General features: G+C 43.4%; 1 protein-coding gene across 2 annotated transcripts in view; it reads left to right on the forward strand.

Annotated features, from left to right (window-relative positions):
- ITM2C (integral membrane protein 2C) overlaps positions 1-18027 on the forward strand; it is a 370458-nt gene that overhangs the window by 15930 nt on the left and 336501 nt on the right. The window contains exons 3-6 of one of the 2 annotated variants that reach the window (XR_010025722.1): positions 3428-3619; positions 4983-5093; positions 9675-9825; positions 11627-12875. Coding sequence is in view for 1 of the 2 variants with exons in the window: in XM_063132252.1 (XP_062988322.1) it covers positions 3428-3619; positions 4983-5093; positions 9675-9825; positions 11627-11718 (546 nt within the window). In the remaining variant the exon portion in view is untranslated. Of the gene's footprint in view, positions 1-3427; positions 3620-4982; positions 5094-9674; positions 9826-11626; positions 13544-18027 lie in introns of those variants that run through there. The other variant, XM_063132252.1, reaches the window with a different exon arrangement.

Here is an 18027-nt window from a genome sequence, read left to right on the forward strand (position 1 = left end):
AAGAAAATGGGTAGCTTCTCTGTGGGAACCAGACAGGCCGGGGGAGACTGGGCTGAGGAAGGAGGGTTTTCCAAACCTGTTTCTTGGTAACGGAAGCATCTGTGGAAAGCAGTACAGAAACACATTCATCAACGTAACTGTTGATGTATGAGTTGCGGTCCCCTGTCAGTTAGATCATAAAAAGGAAGGTCTGCAAATACACAATGTGTGGAGAAGGAGGCGGCAGGACCTGGCCCCCTGGCCTCCAATATCTGTGCACACCGCAGGCAGCTCTGCCCTTGATATCTGTATGTTGAGTGGGACATGGGTGACTGTACAGCTGTATGCATGTTGGCTCTCACTTCAGGGCCGGCCCTATTATTAGGCAGGGTGAGGCAGTCGCTTCAGGCAGCAGATGCTTGGAAGCAGCAACAAGGGGGTCAAGGAGAGAGCTGTGTGCCTGGTAGTCTGCTCTGTGCCCTATAGGTTTCCCTGCTGCCTTCAGGTTCAGTAGAGGATATTGTCCCATCATCAGTGTTGAAGACAGATTCTTCTGCCAGTCCAGTCAGCTTTTGTACATGGAATGGGAGAGGGCGCCTTCTTGTCCTTTGCTCCAGGCACCAAAATCTCTTGGGCTGTCCATGGCTCTCACTGCCAGGAGAAACACTGTAATTCTGGTTCTTGCTGGTGCAAGCACCCTATCTGTACAGAGTGGTGTGGACATAGAGGCCCCTCTTCCTGACATTCTGTCCAAGGCCTGAATACTGGAGGGCAGAAGGTGCAGCCTACTTGCTCTCCTCATGCAGAGGATGTGCATGTGGAGACGGCTATCCTATACCACCCTAGTATGACAAGGGTGAGGAATCTCTTTCAGCCTGAGGACTGAATTCCGTTTGGGAGAAGCTCTCAGGGGCCATGGTCCAGCAGTGGGTGGGGCCAAAGGCAAAAGGGGCAGGGCCAAAATACCAGCATAGTTTAGCTTAAACTGTTCAAAAGCCAGGAAACCCACCTAATGATTGGTGGCTGGGAGAAAGAGGGTGGGGCCAGGGGAATGGGTGTGGCCCTCTGGGCCTGGTGGGCCTGGTTTGGCCCCCAGGCCAGAGGTTCTACACCATTGTGCTATGATTTCTTGATGACAGTAATCCGTCTTCTGAATTGCTCCTAGCAAATAATTTTCTGGGAACTTGCGAAGTGGCGTCCAAGATACATTTGGCCAACGGCACTTATCCACTCAGCAATCTCCTTTCATATATGTTTCTTTGCACAATGCATTTCTCAGCTACAACCTTAATGTGCCTTTTTCATTTCCAAGCACTTGGTCATTGCTTTCTTGAGCCATGGCTTCTTTTTTTTTTTTTTTTTGCTTTCCGGGGAGAAGGTTGCTTTGCATTTCTCCCATTGGGAGGGCTGTGCAAATTCTTCCATGAAGTGATAAATAAACTAAACAGTTGAGAGACCAAGACCTCAGATGCAGGCGGTTGGTTGCACAGAACAGGAGATAAGAAAAATAGGTAAGACGGTACTTTTTATTGGACTAACTTTTTTGGAGAAAGAATGAGCCTACTTGTGAGTTACACAGAATTCTTGTCAGATGGAAGAGAAAGACAGCATTTCCTTAGCCACACTTGGGGGCAATCTGTACACTATACACAAATGTATGTTACCAAGTCCCCAAAGTTGATTGTTTTACAAGAAAAGCAGCTTTGGGAATCTGTCATTTTTGATGAAGGGGCTGTTTTTTGCACTTACATTCCCTTTGCAAGCTGATTTCACCCACCATGGGGTCCCAGGTGCATCTTTTCAAAGTTAATTGCTCTTACGGAAATATATGGGGGTGGGGGGAAGAGCTGGGTGAGAACAGAAAAAGAGCTGGTGGGTTAGAGGCTTTAGCGCTGCTACTGCTCATTTGGTAGCCAAAATTTGCAGCCTCTCAAGCTTGTTTTTCATTTAAACCATGTGCTGAGGGAGGGCTCATGACATGTATTTGTATATCGTGTGTGCGTTTCCTGACAGAACACAGATGCAAGTATTTTCAGGTGCTCTAGAAAACAGCCAATACTTCAAACATGCTGACTAGCAAAAGCTTGAAGACTGTTTGTGGCAACACAGGAAGTGATGCTCATCCAGAAGTCTTATATCAGTGGGCCTATGCCAGCAGACGGTGATCCAGACTTTGGGTTGGATCCTCCAAACTAAGGCCTAATCTACGCCAAGCAGGATATAATGGTATGAAAGCAGTATATAAGAGGCAGGAGCCACACTACTGCTTTATAGAGGTATTGAAGTGCCTGACGACTGTTGGAGCCCATTGACTCGTACCATATACCACTTTCATACTGCTATGTCCTGCTTGGTGTGGCTCCTGCCTTTTATATACTGTTTTCATACTGCCTTCATAGTGCAATATCCTGATTGGTTGTAGGTTAGGCTGATGTTAATCCTGCTTTAGTCCTATTGAAATCAATGAGACAAGTTAGTTATGTCTAACAAGTCCCATTAATGTCAGTGGGAATAAAGTCTGACTAACATAGTCACGATCCAACCCGTTGGTTTCAATCTAGAGCTCGACAGTGCCTGGTGACTTTTTTTTTTAAAAAAAAGTGCTAAAAAAACTTGAATTCCATGACCCATTATAAATTATGCAACTTTAGTAAAACAGCACAGAATTTTGTTATAATGTATTCTGCTAGTCCTCAGGAGTGCTGAAGAGGTATACAGAGCACTAACTGCAATCCTGCTTTATTCCTCTTTTTGAGGCTTCACCTGATATAACCACCCACTTTCAGGCTTGTCCTTTGCACCTGTAAGGTCTAAAGTACTTCTGAGCTAGATGGACCAATGGTCTGACACAGTATAAAGCAGCTTCCTATGTTACTAATCTCGCTCAAGAGCCTTTTCTTTTAAATCTTGCAACTAAGGCCTTAGCTATACGGTGCTTTATCCTGGGGCGATAAAGGGGATCCTGGGATCAGGAGGGATGTTCCATCCCTTTCCCCGGGATATAGCCCTACACTTTGGGCTCGGTTTTTCTACGGCCCCGGACTGAGCCCGAGACCACGGAACGTGTGGCCCGTTGCCGCGGTTTGACCTGGCACTGTGCGATTACTCACGTGGAGCCAGGAGCTGCGCATGGGGCACAGCACTCCTCAGGAGTGCTGCGTCCATTGGGGGTAGGGTGGAGAGAGCGGGAATTTAATTTTTTTTTAAAAAAAAGACTTACCTTTTGCGCACGAGCGTTCGTGCGCTCCGGTCGCATTTAAAAAAATGGCGGACACGACACCTCTCCTCCTGAGGTCGCGTGCCTCACTTGTAAACAGAGGAGGGATCTCGCGATAATCACATTGTGGGATCTTCCCTCCTCCGTCGTGTGATGAGAGGTAGTTCTAGCTAAGGCCTAAGGCCACAATGCTGTGCGTTTATCACTGCTCTTTTATTTATTGTTTCACAGATTGACTTAGATTACATAGAATGGGAGTGTGAAGTGACTTTTGAAGATTATTTTGACTCACAATTAACGGAAGAACTGAAACTGCACGAAGATGTGAGGATTAACTTCGAGGAGGATTATGAACGAATCAATGTCTCAACGCCCCACTTTGGTGAAAGTGACCCTGCAGATATTATCCATGATTTTCAGCGGGTAAGGGATTAGAAAGGGCCCACAGATACTACGATGGCTACAGAGAAGAGGCTGGGCCATGAGGGCTCCAGTAGACATCTTGATGGAAAACACAATAATAGGTATAGGCAAAGATTTGCAGGAAGAATTAAAATCAGATACTTTACTGGCACAGTAGAATTATATGACTGAACTTCATAACAGAGCTCTATCCAACAATACAACAGCGAATATTCTTTAAAACACTATGATCTGAGTCAATAACTTGTTCATTTATTACCATGTAGATACTTGAGTTATTATTAATGTTCGTATACCACCATATCTGCTAAAAACTCATCAAGGTGGTGTACAACAATTTAGAACAAGAAAACCTGAAAACAAGAAAACCGAGAATATTTAAAACAGTAAAAGCATTAAAACAACCGAATTATAAAAGGCTACACTGAAAATATGCATCTCTACACGTTTTCTAAATGTAGATGCCAATGATAGCTTGGAGGGTGCAAATAAATTGGTACTGCAGCTCTGTGGCAAACTAACAATGTACGCCCAAAGGAGACATTCAAGTAAGAACATTTTGGAAATCCTCCCAAAGGAACTCAGAGCAGTCAGGTCTTCAGAACTTTCCTTGCCATGATAAGTTCTAGTCAAAGAGACAGACAGCACAGGTAGCACTTTCAGTGCAGCTGTTCCTTCGAATGCGTTCTGCGATGGTACAGTGGAAGAAAACCAAGCCACCTGAACCAGGGCCCTAATTCTGCTCCCCCCCTCTCTGCATTTTACAGAACTATACACAGTTTTACAAAAGGTTGCTTTAACATATCAAAAATTCCAATTAATACCTGAGGGATGATATGCTCTGATGCTGTGGTGTCAAATTGTGTGTGTCCTGCTATGGAGAGTTGGAAAACTTTCTTCCAAGAGAAGTATCCCCTTAGAAGAGCCTTTCCTAGCCTGGGCTTGTCCAGCTGTTTTGGACCATAGTTTCCATCTGCCCCAGCTAACCTAATGAATGGTCAGGGATGATGGGAGTTATAGTCCACAATGTCTACAGGGATACAGGTTGGAGAAGCCTGTCTTAGACTTGATTAAGTCTATGTGCAGAAAGTGTCTCCTATACAGCCCAGAAGAACTAATGTCCTTGAGGGTTGTGCTAGAGCCGGGATGGGGAACCAGCCGCTGACCTCTGGGCTGGACCCAGCTGGTGGGGCCTGACCCACAGTGCCTTGTTATCTGGCCTGTGGCCTCTCCTCCTAGCCTTGCCCTGTCTTCTGAGCCCTGCCCCTCCTCTCATCTAAACCAGCATATCAGTCCACAGATTTGAGTTCTATTTGAGTTCATGAGTCTGTTTGGAGCCCATCTTGTCTGGTTTGGATTTTAGGGACTGACAGCCTATCACGATTTAGCCCTGGATAAATGTTACGTCATAGAGCTGAACACCACCATTGTCATGCCGCCTCAAAATTTCTCGGAGCTGCTGGCTAATTTAAAGGTAAGCGAGTAAAACTTTTTATTCTCTATATGTAAATACTGAAGTTCTGTGAACCTGGCTCCTGTGGCCAATTACCTCCCTTCACCCGACAATCCCTGGAACAAGAAATTGCAATCACTTTGGTGTGTCAGAGGAATATTCTCGGTATGTAATTGCAATGTATTTTTATGGTATTTTTCAAATCGTTTATATAAATCAAAACAAGGAAAATTACTAAACGTATATGCTTGAAAACTGTAAAGTAACAGTTTGTTGGAATGGATCTTTTAGGAGCAGTTGAAACTTGAGTTTCCTTCCTTTTTAATGGCATTAGTATTTATAAGTGAGACCTGCAACAAAACATTGCTCACCTTCTAATAGCAAGAGGCTGAAGCCTGCTGAGCCTCCAACTCAGCCCTACAAGTACATGTAGCTACCACTGAGCACATGGTGGCAGCACAGGTGTGGCAGGAGCAGCCTCTCTCCAGAGGTGCGAGGGTCAAGTTCATCCTACTTGTATTGGCTGACACTTGTTCTGCCGATGTCGGCCAACACCAGTCGAAGTTGTTCCTATCACATACAAGCTGCAGAGATTTGAATCAAAACCAGAAGGCTGATTTCCCCCATACACATCACATAGTTAAACTATAGAACTCATTACAACAAGATGTAGTGCTGGACACCAATTTGGATGGCTTTGTTTTATTTATTTATTTATTTATTTATTTACTGTAGCCAAAGCTCTGTAGCCGTGATTGCTATGTGCTACCTCCAGAAAGCCTATATACATGGGCGGTAGGGTGCTGTTGCACATGTGCCCTAGTTGACAGCTGCTTAGCCACTGCCAATGGAGTGCTGGACCAGATGGACCCTTGGTCTGATCAAGCACGGGACTGCTTATGTTCTTAAGACTCTTGCCCCTTCCCATTAACAACCATTATTGTGCCACATAACAGCTTTTGAGAGATGCCTGCTATGCAACCTTTGGCTACAGTGGGAGTTGATGACACACTGCTACAAAAATCTTGTTGCACCAATGCCAATCAGTCACATTGTACTGACTTAGTCTTGCTCTAGACTATATTATATTTATTGGTCTAATAGGTCAGGGTTACGATGGTCATTAAGCTTTTCATAATCTTTAGATGGCTGATGTCTTTGGCCCATCTTTCCTTGTTACTGATGTTTCAAAACTAAACTGGCAATTGTCACACATTTTCTCTCCTGTAAGGTGGAGAGCATAACTTTCACAGAGCTGTTGCATTAGCATCTGAGAACTCCCACTAACTAGAGTGACCATATGGAAAGGAGGACAGGGCTCCTGTATCTTTAACAGTTGTATAGAAAAGGGAATTTCAGAAGGTGTCATTTGTATGCATGCAGCACCTGGTGAAATTCCCTCTTCATCACAACAGTTAAAGCTGTAGGAGCCCTGCCCTCTTTTGTATCTGGCCATTTGCAGCTTTAACTGTTGGGATGAAGAGGGAATTTCACCAGGTGCTGCATACATACAAATGACACCTGCTGAAATTCCCTTTTCTATACAACTGTTAAAGATACAGGAGTCTTGTCTTCCTTTCCATATGGTCACCCTACCATTAACAGACCATGACGGCACTTTTCTAGGACAAACTATCGACTTAGACTGCCATGCCTGCACATAAGAACATGAGTAGAGCCATGCTGGATTAGTCCAGAGGTCCCATCTAGTCCAGCACTGTTCCCACAGTGGCCAAGCAGCTGTCGACCAGGAACCCACAAAGAGGACTCAAGTGCAATAGCGCCCTCCTATCCATATTCCCCAGCAACTGGTGTATATAGGCTTACTGCCTCTGATATTGGAGGTAGCACATTGCCATCAGGACTAGTAGCCATTGATCGTCTTCTCCACTAGGAATTTATCCAACCCCCTTTTAAAGCCATCCAAATTGGTGGCCGTCACTACATCTTCTGTAGAACAACTAAATGTGGTGGGTTGAAGTGCCCTGTTTCCACTGAGTCTTCTAATATCTCAGGAGATCATAAGTCAATTGGGACCAGGATACCTAGCAGAACACCTTCGCTTATACACACCCAGGTGACCTTTAAGATCGGCAGTGGAGAGCTTGCTGGTCATTCCAAAATGAACCGATTGTCACCGTGAAGTACCCAGATGCCTGGGCCTTCTCTGTAGCGGCACCCACTATCTAGAAAACCCTCCCTTGTGTAGTTTGGGAGGCAGAAAATGTGACTTTAAAAAACTGCCTCCAGAAAATGTTCTTGTTCATCCAGACTTTCCTTGGGCTTTAAGTAAACTAATTATGCTTCTCCATTTTACTGCTCCTTGATTATTATTTTTTTACTGTAGTTGGAAGAGTTTTAATGTGGTGTTTTTAATATTGTATTTTAATATTATGAACTGCTGAGAGTTCTTACTATACTCAGTGGTATATAAATACCACAAATAATAAATGAATGAATGAATAAATACAGTAAGTCTCTGGAAAAGAAGTAGGGTTGGAGGCTGTCCATGGCTTGGCTTGGCTTGGCTTGTTTCTTTGGTCATGTGGAACTGTCGGTTCAGCTGGTACCATTCCACTGCTACAACAATTGGATCTCTCTGATTTTAGCTTATGTAGTCAGGATTGCATAGGTCAATTTGCTGGTGGTCAATTTGCTGAGTGGATGGCCTTGTGCTGGGAAAGGTATATGCCTTTATTTATTTATGTAGTTAAAATATTTATATAGCTGTGCTTTCAGGGCAGCTTACAGATTGAAAACACCTCCCCAAATATGAACAAAACATATTGAAACCAAAGCCCAGATATCAGGAATTTAAAAGTGGGGCAGATTAAAAGGGCCTGAGAAAATAAAAGGGTGTTCATCTGCACCAAAATGACATCAAGGTAGGTGTCAGGTGAGACATTCCATAGCCATGGTGCCACCACTGAAAAGGCCCTTTTCCCAGTAGCAATACCTCACCTAGCAGAGAAAGGCTTCTCAAGATCTGACGGTCTGGACAGGTGTGTATGGAAACAGGGTATGCTTCGGGGTTGAAAGGTCAAACTCAACACTTTAGATTGGTCCTGGAAATGGACTGGGAGACAGTGACAGTGGCAAAGCATATGCTTATACCGCCCAGCTTTCCCATTCTGCTGGGTGTTTTGATTTAGCAAAACTCTCAAAAGCTCTCCAGCCTTTGTGTATGCCTCTTCCTCACCCACACGGGGGCTGCTGAGACTGCAGCCTTAGAGACAAAGCGGAGGGTGGGTGGGGGTGAGATATAAAGCTTTAAATAAAGAGAGTAAACAAAAGTTGCTATGCTTTTGGTGAGATTCTCTTAGCTTTCCATTTAAAGACATTGCTGGGAAAATGTATAATTATATATTTTGTGCTGGCTAGGACAAGTTTCAAACATACGTTTACCCCGGAAACCTGAGGAGATCATTGCTATTATCGCTCAACTTTTGAGTTGCTTGTTTATTATTATTGCATCATGAGTGGGCATCGCATTTATATAGAGTTCATTGGAACAAAGGAAGCTGCCATATACTGAGCCAGACCCTTGGTCAGTCTAGCCCAGTACTGTCAACACTGACTGGCAGTGACTTTTCAGGCAGATTTCTTTCCTGGCCCTACCTGGAGAAGCTGGGGATTGAACCTGTGAACTTCTGCATACAAAACAGGTGCTCTGCCACTCAGCTATGGTCCCTCCCTTACATAGGTAACATAAGAAAAAGAAAGGATCCTGCTTTGAGGCAGTTGCAAGTTCAGTGTAGACTGGGCAGAGAGCGATGACACTACTTAGGCCAGCACTTTCCAACCTGGGGCCTTCCAGATGCATTAGACTGCAACTCCCATGATTCCCAGTCAGCAAGACCTGGTTGGGGGAGATTGACTAGGGTGACCATATGGAAAGGAGGACAGGGCTCCTGTATCTTTAACAGTTGTATTGAAAGGGGAATTTCAGCAGGTGTCATTTGTATGCGTGCAGCACCTGGTGAAATTCCCTCTTCATCACAACAGTTACAGCTGCAAATGGCCAGGTACAAAAGAGGGCAGGACTCCTGCAGCTTTAACTGTTGTGATGAAGAGGGAATTTCACCAGGTGCTGCCTGCACACAAATGACACCTGCTGAAATTCCCTTTTCAATACAACCGTTAAAGATACAGGAGCCCTGTCCTCCTTTCCATATGGTCACCCTAAGGTTGACATAGGTTGACTGGTAGTAGAAAGAAAGGAGCACCCTGGATCTATGTAGTATTTATTTTTGCTCTTTGATTTACAGAGACCAATTAAGGCTGTTTGAGAAGATATCGCCCAACACCTCTTTGCACTGACATACGGTCTTCACAAAGCTTACAAAATTAACTTGTTCTGTATCTCTAATCTCAAGTGTCCTACCATTCTCAACTCTGTCTGTGTGTCTGTGTTGTAACGTATATTAAGTCCTTGGATCATGGAGATGAATGAGTGTTATTTAGTTCAGAATTTTGCATTTCAGATAAACCATTTCCGATAAGTGAAAATAATGACTGCCGGGCTCAATGAAGGGATTGTTTCCCCTTGCAATTGAAATCTGATCCCGTTATCTCAGTAAATTGTAAATTCTGTTATTTCAGAAAGGGGCCTACCTGCCACATACCTACATAATCCAGGAGGAGATGATAGTGACAGAACACGTCACTGACATGGACCAGCTTGGCTCCTTCATATATCATCTGTGCCGTGGCAAAGAGACCTACAGGCTGAAGCGTAGGACTTCAAGGAGACGTAAGAAGATCCTCATTCTTGCTTTTGCTGATGTTGTTTATGCTACACTACCCAGGAATGCTGTGAATTCAGAGCAGCACTCATTTTTGCAACAACACAGTTGATGACGATTACTGTACATGGGCATTTCTGGAATGGTGCCAGATTTTAAAACTGTCGCCATTTGGTGCATCAATTCGGTTCCACCTTTATTAATTGATAATAGGAACCTCTGTATGCATCTGTACAGAATCTTGTTATGGTAGCATTTATTACTGTGTCCATTGCACCTCATGGTTTTTTTTAGAAAAAAATTAGCTTGCCCCCCACCCTCAGTAGAATAAATGCATTGATGCAGGCAATCTTAAAAAAATATCTGAAAAAAATATAGGCATCCATGCAAAATATTATACTGAGCACTGAAGCACTTAGGTTTCCTTATATGTAGTCAGAACATTGGTCCATCTAACCTAGCATTTTTCTACTCCCGCTGGCATCAGCTTTCCTAGTCTCATGTAGATGTCTTTCCCAGTCTTGCCAATTAGAGAACTGGACCTGAACCTGTGATCGTCTAGTACAGCGTTCCCTGACCTAGTGCACCGCATACATTTTTGTACTACGGCTCCCAGCCTCCTTGACCCTTGGCTATCCTGGCTAGGGCTGATGGGGGTTGAAGTTCAAAATGCCTGGAGAGCACCAGGTTGGGGAAGGTGGGATGCAAAGCATATTCTCTCCCTCTGGCCATGGCATCACCCACTGGGTATAATCCACTGGGAAATTCTCACAAAACTCCTAATTGAATTGAATGGGGGTTCTCTGATGTCACACAGTTCCTAATCAATTCAGTGACCTTTGCATTATGAGGGTTTCCTCATGGATTGAGTCCACTGGAATGCCTGTAATATGCAGCAAAGCGTTCTCGTAATGCATATATAAGCACGCCTAGTCTAAGCTGGAACATCCAAAGGATATGGATCATCTAAGTGCCTGATGAGCCAATGCCTTATATTTTTTTATAGAGAAATCTTTTTTGAGTTCTCAGTTGGCTTGCAGAAACTGCATTCTTGAATTAGCACTGAAAATATTTTTTTATTGATTTTAATATACTAAGCTCAGAAGAACCATTTTCAGTCTTTGTGGCTTTATGGCTTACATCCACTACTCACCATTTCCTATCAGTAGTTTCTAAGGTTTATTTTTCACCTGCCTTCAGCCATCACAGATTCCTGTTTGCAAACTATTTTCGTCTTCCAGTGCAAGTAAATAAAGAACCTTATGAACAACTAATGGAAATGGCAAGCAATGGATTTAAGCTGCAATGCTAAGGAGCAAAACATAAATACAAATAAAAAATACAAAATTCTGCTCTGCAAATCAACATGAACCAAAGGGGCAATACATGGACTTCATCATCAGGTTTAAAATTCAATGTTAAAACTCATTACACTTTTTATTTTTTATTGACTTCTTAGAGTGTTTTTTGTTGTTGTTGAGATCACATTAACACTGATGCTTAGTCATTGATTATTTAATAGATAATTGCAGTATTTTGACAATGTGATCCTAACTTTTTATTGTATGTGCATCATTTGGGGTTAGAAAGTAGGCTTTGAGGCTTTTGTTTTTATTAAATAAATGTTTAATTTCAACCTATGGAAGAGGCCTTAGGTCCGTTGTGGAGCACATGCTCTTCATGCTGAAGGCCCTGGTTCAATCCCCAATGACTTCAGGTAGGGGAGAAAAATCTCTGAATAAGGCAGCCACCTATGTTTCATGCCACACAAAATGTAATTTGGCTTTTCTCTCTGGTCCCTTTTTCCAGATATCCATCGACGAGCCACTGAGAAGTGCCATCACATCCGCCATTTTGCAAACACCTTTGTGGTTGACACAGCAATTTGCCAGAAGTTGTGAGAGCCACTCTCCAGATGTAACCTCCCGGGCTTTGCTTCTACTCATCCACATAGGTTCTCTTGCTTTCTTCTTGAGAAAGAATTTGGCTTACTTTTCTTCTTTCTTCCACTGTTTGTGCATTACTAACATTGGACCTTTGGTGTCTTTTTGCTGCATTTGCTTCTTTACATTCATAGTTTGCTTGGCTTAAATGTACACATTAACCCCAAAAATGTAAGTTAAGAGTCTCCCTTGTGAAAACTGGCATAGTAACTTCTTCTGGGAGTGCACAATGCCCTCTGAGAAGTGTGGGGATGAAAAGGGAGAGATAAGGGGGTGGGAATCAAAGACACAAGAGACACAAGGTTATGAATGCCTTCAGCCTTTCTCATCGGCGCTGAATGTACCAAGTACCACTTCCTTGTAAGGGGATCCCTTGTGTAGAAAAGCCTTTTATATGCATCAGTCTAGTGTTAATAGAAAATCCACTATCAAATTAATTCCCTAAATAGGGGAGAAAGGTGCAGCTAGATGGATGATGTCTGCAGCCTGAAGTAGAAATTCATGGGTCTGTGAGACTGATTTATTCTACAGAGCAGCATACATGGCCTTTGTTGTGCTAGTTTGTGTTTTTGCTCATTTCCCTGAAATAGATGCAACCCTACAATGTGAGGCGTGCATGTACAATCCATCTGCATGCAATATTGGTCAGCATAACTTAATCCCTAAGTGCACTTCCAGCACAAATAACAGGCCAAACAGACGAGCCATTGATATTTGGATTTGTTGGCTTTCTTTTGTAGATACTCTGCCTGAGTTCGTAAGTCTCAGTAACAAGAAGTGCTTCATTACGCGCTGTTTGTCTGCAGTGTCCCAGATGGTGGTCTCAGTCAGATGGGGTTCTAGACCAAGAGGGGGACAGCTCTAGAGTTTGGGTTCCAGTAAAGCAAAGCTTAGTTTCTGGCACGGTAAGGCCAAGTTCAAGGTTCAACTAACGCCCTGGATAGCTCTTTGTGGAGCTCAGGATGGAGATGCATATGAGCAGGCTCAAATACTGCTTCAGCAACAGACAACCCAGACTATGACCTACGTAAGGGCATCAGCTCAGTCTGGGTGGTTGCCTGCATATGGAGCAGCTTCTTTCAGTTAAAGGGGCTTCGCCAGTTTCAGCAGCTGTTGTCTCTGATGTCACAGGGGGATGCAGTGATTCTTGGATTCGGACGACAGCAGCACAAACTACACAAGCCAGGGAGGCGGTAGCATGAGGAGCTTCTGATGTGGAGGGTTTCTGGGAAAATCCAGAGTCAGCGTTGTGGGAAATTGCTTCTTCCACTCTGACAGGCTTCATATGCAGAACTCTGGGGTGTCTGACCCCAGAGCATGACATTATCACAGTCATCTCCTTTCCGTGAGCATTAGTTAGTACAAGCTTTCTGGCTACCGTGGTCATTATACTCAACACAAACTCAGTTTTGTTTCCTCTTCATCTCCAAGTGAAACAGACAACATTTCCCTTTTGAGTTTTGAGGTTGGACCAACGATTTTCTCTGCAAAACCGGATGACTTATTTTTGGGTTCTTAGTTTCATATGCCAAGGATCGCTTAGGTTTTGTTTTTAGCAGTTGGTTATGGTCAAATGATTGCAGATGCAACAGTCAGATTGAGTTCTCCTCTTCCCCCCTCCCAGGCCTTGCTTTATAGGAGTAGATTGGCTTGGGAGAGTTGGCAAAGTTGAAATGAGGACTCCATGCAAGACCTGGCAGAAATGAGCCAGGAGCCAGGGGGCCTACTTGGGATCTTCATGCTCCATCATCAGACTTTTATGTTTGGCTTGGGTTTGGGTTTGCCTGCACATAATAATAAAAAGAAAAGGACCAAGTGCCTATGCATGGAGGAGAGAACGGCTCTTCCCATTCTGTCCTAGCTGTTAGGTCTTTCCAAACATGAGAAATGGAACAGTAGTCTGTGATCAACGTTGTTAGAAGTCTGTCCTTTTAAATATACCAAGACTGGTAAACAAAACTCAGCTGCAGTTGGAATGTAATTATGCCCTAGGGCATATTCCATCTTGGAAGCTGTAGAGATCTTCTGCCAGAAAATACTATTTTCTAAATATAGATTGCCCTCTGCCACACTGGCAAAAGGAAGCGGGGTAGATGGGACACATATGATTTGGAAGCCCCTAGGTGTGTAGTGTTCAAGGGATGACAGGAGAGAGCAAAAGATGATAGATCACTGCCACTCCCGCGGACTAGAAAGTTCACACAGCCTCTTGCAAATGAATCAAAATAACCTTCAAAAGTAGGTTGAATTACTTCTTTTTAAACTGGAGTGGCAAAGTCTTTCAAGCGCCATCAGGCAATTATGAAAGCTTGCCCCTTGGTGCAAGAGGCTGTGATCAGCACAGTTTAGCATTGTCTCCCTCAACTTTTCCTGCACAGCCAAATTCTCTCCAAAGGGGAGCAGAAATAAATGACTGGGCTTTCTTTAAACCATGTGGTAAAACAGCACAGATACCAATTGCACGATCCAATATATCTTCATAATTCATCTTGATAATTTGCAGAACTGAGTTGTGAACTGCCTCCATTCCAAAAATGTGCCTGCATTGCATTTTGAACTTCTGGTGCTTCTGGACAAGGCACAGGGCAGCTATGTGTGAACAAATGGCTGCACAGAGTCCTGTTTAAGTAGTCCCCATGGCATTTGCTTCTCTGTAGTGAGGCTTTTGCCCAGAGTGATCTGGGCAAACCCACCCAAACGTGGTGGAGAGCAGCTTTTCTGCAGGGTAGATGGTGAAGGGTTATCAGTGTTAACATTGAAGTGCCTCATTCTGCCTAGATGTTAAAACAATAAAGAAAAATGACTTGTTTTTACAATCTATTTAAACCAGGGTTAGGTGACTTGTAGCCCTTCAGATGTTTTGGCCTACAGTCCTCATGAAATCTCACCCTTGGCTATGGGAGTTGTAGGCCAAAATGCCTGTAGGTTTATCCCTGATCCAAACTGTACACATCCCTTGCCATGTGGATGTAGTCATTTAAAGCAGTCATAATGTGGGGAGGGGTCATTATGTATGACTCCAATTATGACGTTCACCTAACATTGCAGACAGCTTTCTGCTCCTGTTGATGTGTGCACTCTTCTGGGTTAGTATTTTCATTCAAATCCCTGTTGAATCCAGTGGGACTTGACTTGAAGAGCTCTGGTGGCAGAGACAGGTTGCAGTGGAAAAGGGACATTATACAGCTTATTTAATGATCCCTGCATCTGACTGATCAATTTAAGCCTTGGTTCTGCACTACCTCCCTGCCCTCAGGTTGGAAATCCAACCTTTCTTTGTTTGTTTCTGCATGCTTTAAACTGGTCTTTATTCTTGTTAACTTTGTTTGAAACCTGAATCACAAGGAGAAGGCCCTAGTTCTTTGCTGGAACTAAATTTGGAACATCAATATTCTGTGGGATGAGGGTGGGGAAGACCATTAAGGGTGCAAGCCTATGCATGCTTAGACAGGAAAAAAAAGTGCTACATGGCTTGCTGAGGCATGCTGGGAGTTGTAGGACTTGTTCTTTCTAAGTATGCATAGAATTGCACCCTAAACACATTATATATTTTGTCTGAAAGAAATCTTACCTTCTAGGAGAAATGAATGAGATAATAAAATATTTTAATTCTGGTTTACGTTGCCTCTTTGTGTGTTTGTGTGTGTGTGTGTGTGTGTTCCTGAAGAATATTGTTTCAAAGAAGAAACAGCTGGAAAACCAGTTTTTTAATAATAATATTAACAATTATTTCCTAGCTATAGTGCTTGTTGGTGTGATTGTTTCACCCTGATTCTCCAACTGTTCCAATGCAGAGCATAGGCACTAGAGCATAAAGGGTAAACAAAACGAATTAAGTGATTTTGAGGTGTGAGCTCTAGAGACACCTCCCAAAAATAAAGAACTGAAGTCCACATCTTGATCTGAATCAATAGCTGCCTGTAATGATGACCTATTTTAGCAGTTGTGTCCACAGTTACTGTTGTTGGATTGGAAACAGGGCTAAATCTAAAACAGAAGCAAGGTGATACAACAATTCCCAAAATAACATTTTATTTGTAACTGGATATCTTTTGCTACTATCACAGTTAGGTTCAACAGTGTAGGCAGTGGGCACAGAAACTGCCTTATCTCTGAGCAGTAATTGAAGATAAAACCAGGGAGGCTAGAGGCTGGATGGGGACCTCCTGCAGGCTTTAAGAACATGAGAAGAGCCATGCTGGATCAAACTGAGGGTCCTTCTAGTCCAGCATTCTGTTCACACAGTGGCCAACCAGCTGTTGACCGGGAACCCACAAGCAGGACACAAGGGCAACAGTCCCCTTCCACCCATGTTCCCCAGCAATTGGTGTACATAGGCTTACTGCCTCTGATACTGGATGGTAGCATGTAGCCATCAGGACTAGTAGCCATTAATAGCTTTCTCCTCCAGGAATTTCTCTAACCCCCTCCAATGCTTCAGGACAGTTTGGTCAAAGAAAAGATGGGATGCTGAGAAGTTGTCCTCCAAGAAAATTCACTTCCCTGTGCCTGTTTGCATTCTCTTTCCCTTCTTATTGTTTACTACAACTTTACTAGATTGTAAGCCTATGCGGCAGGGTCTTGCTATTTACTGTGTTATCTGTACAGCACCATGTACATCGATGGTGCTATATAAATAAATAATAATAATAATAATAATAATCACAAATGCATACTGTAAGGTGCTCATTTGAAGATATAAAGCCCTAAATTACTAGTACCCTGTGTAAAGTAAAGCTTGTCTCCTCAAAAGTTCATAAAAGGTACATAATATGGTTCTGCAGAATGTAAACAGACTGCTCACACAAAGCGAGACATTTTTGCTCTCACAAAGCAGGTCAGTCTTACATTTGCATTATGCAACCTTTCACCTGTATTACAAAGCGATGCAGTGGTCCAGGTGCTTCCTAAACATTGGAATCAGCGTTATGTTACATCTTATGACTATGAGCATCAAGGATATGTCGGTGGGGCATGCAAAGGCGTTTTCAGGGGTCACTACTACTAACGCTCATGTTTCCTTTAGCATCTTTTTAAAGCTGCCTTTTCATGGCAGGAATTTAAGCTTTACGGAGTACTTTTAATTTGATCTATTTCTCTTTGTAAGTGGCCCAATATCAGCTACCAGTTAATGGAGCCAGGAAGATTCTCCACCCGCAAGCCCTGACTGTCTGAAGGATCTCAGTTTTGTTCTGCTACTTCACAGTTATCCCATGAGGATGGGACATACATCTGCTGTCTGCATTAGGCTGCCTTTGAGATAGATGGAGAATTGGGCGCAATGGCTATGGAGCTCAGCCGGGTGATTTATTTATTTATTTATTTTAAATAAAGAAATCTGAACTTGATTTGGACTTAACTGTAAAGAGGTTTGAGCTCAGCTGCTGCCGCCCCACCTTACCCCCATGCTGGCCCTGGGCATCAATAATTGTCTTATATCAGCCAGTGCCTTGCACCATTGACACAGTTCAATACCCAACAGCTGGGCTTGGCACTGCCATGCCTGGGTCCCTGCCATGTATATGCCAAACTTTGTTACGGTTGCAATAACTGTTGAATCCCCTTTTTATCCAGTTCTGTGTTGATCTTTGTTTCTTTCTGGCGTTCTCTCGCACTCTCTCCGGATGCAAATCTATAGACTTTTCAGTCTGTTGACCCACAGCACTTTTTACTGATTGGATTTGCATGATAATGTGCTTTTGTGGGACAGGTTCCCCCACCGCCTGTCCCACCCTCCCACCCAACATTCTGCCGTGCCTGGCAAAGGTGTGGTGGCAAAGAGCATGTTCAGAGCAAGCAATCTGCCCTAAGAATTCTCTCAAAGCTGTGCCACTAAAGGGTATTGAAAAGAAGTCTGATTTCAAGGAAATTAGATGTGACCCCCAATTTTGGTTACCTGCCAATGTACACCCAGCCTTCAAAAGACAGTTTGAAAAAAACAAACACCAAAATCTTTGTTTCCCTGCCACCGCCACCATTTTTTTTAAAGCTGACTGGTGAAACCCTCTTTTTCCTTTGAAACAATTCTTTTGCTTTGTTAGGATTTGGTTCTCTCTTCCCCCTATTATTGATATTTGCATGAAAACAGAATCTTGAAAAGCTCCCTCAAGCCAGGCTGCTTCTGCACCTGATCCACAACCCATTCAAACTGGTTTGGGCCTTTCTATTCATTTCAAGGGTCTTTAAAAATTGGCCCTGAACTGCTGAAATGCTCCATTTGTGACACTTCGCTAATTCCACAGCAACAAATTCTACTATGACTGAAGG

The sequence above is a fragment of the Elgaria multicarinata genome, chromosome 8 (genome assembly GCF_023053635.1).
Source record: "Elgaria multicarinata webbii isolate HBS135686 ecotype San Diego chromosome 8, rElgMul1.1.pri, whole genome shotgun sequence".
Classification (NCBI taxonomy): Eukaryota; Metazoa; Chordata; class Lepidosauria; order Squamata; family Anguidae; genus Elgaria; species Elgaria multicarinata.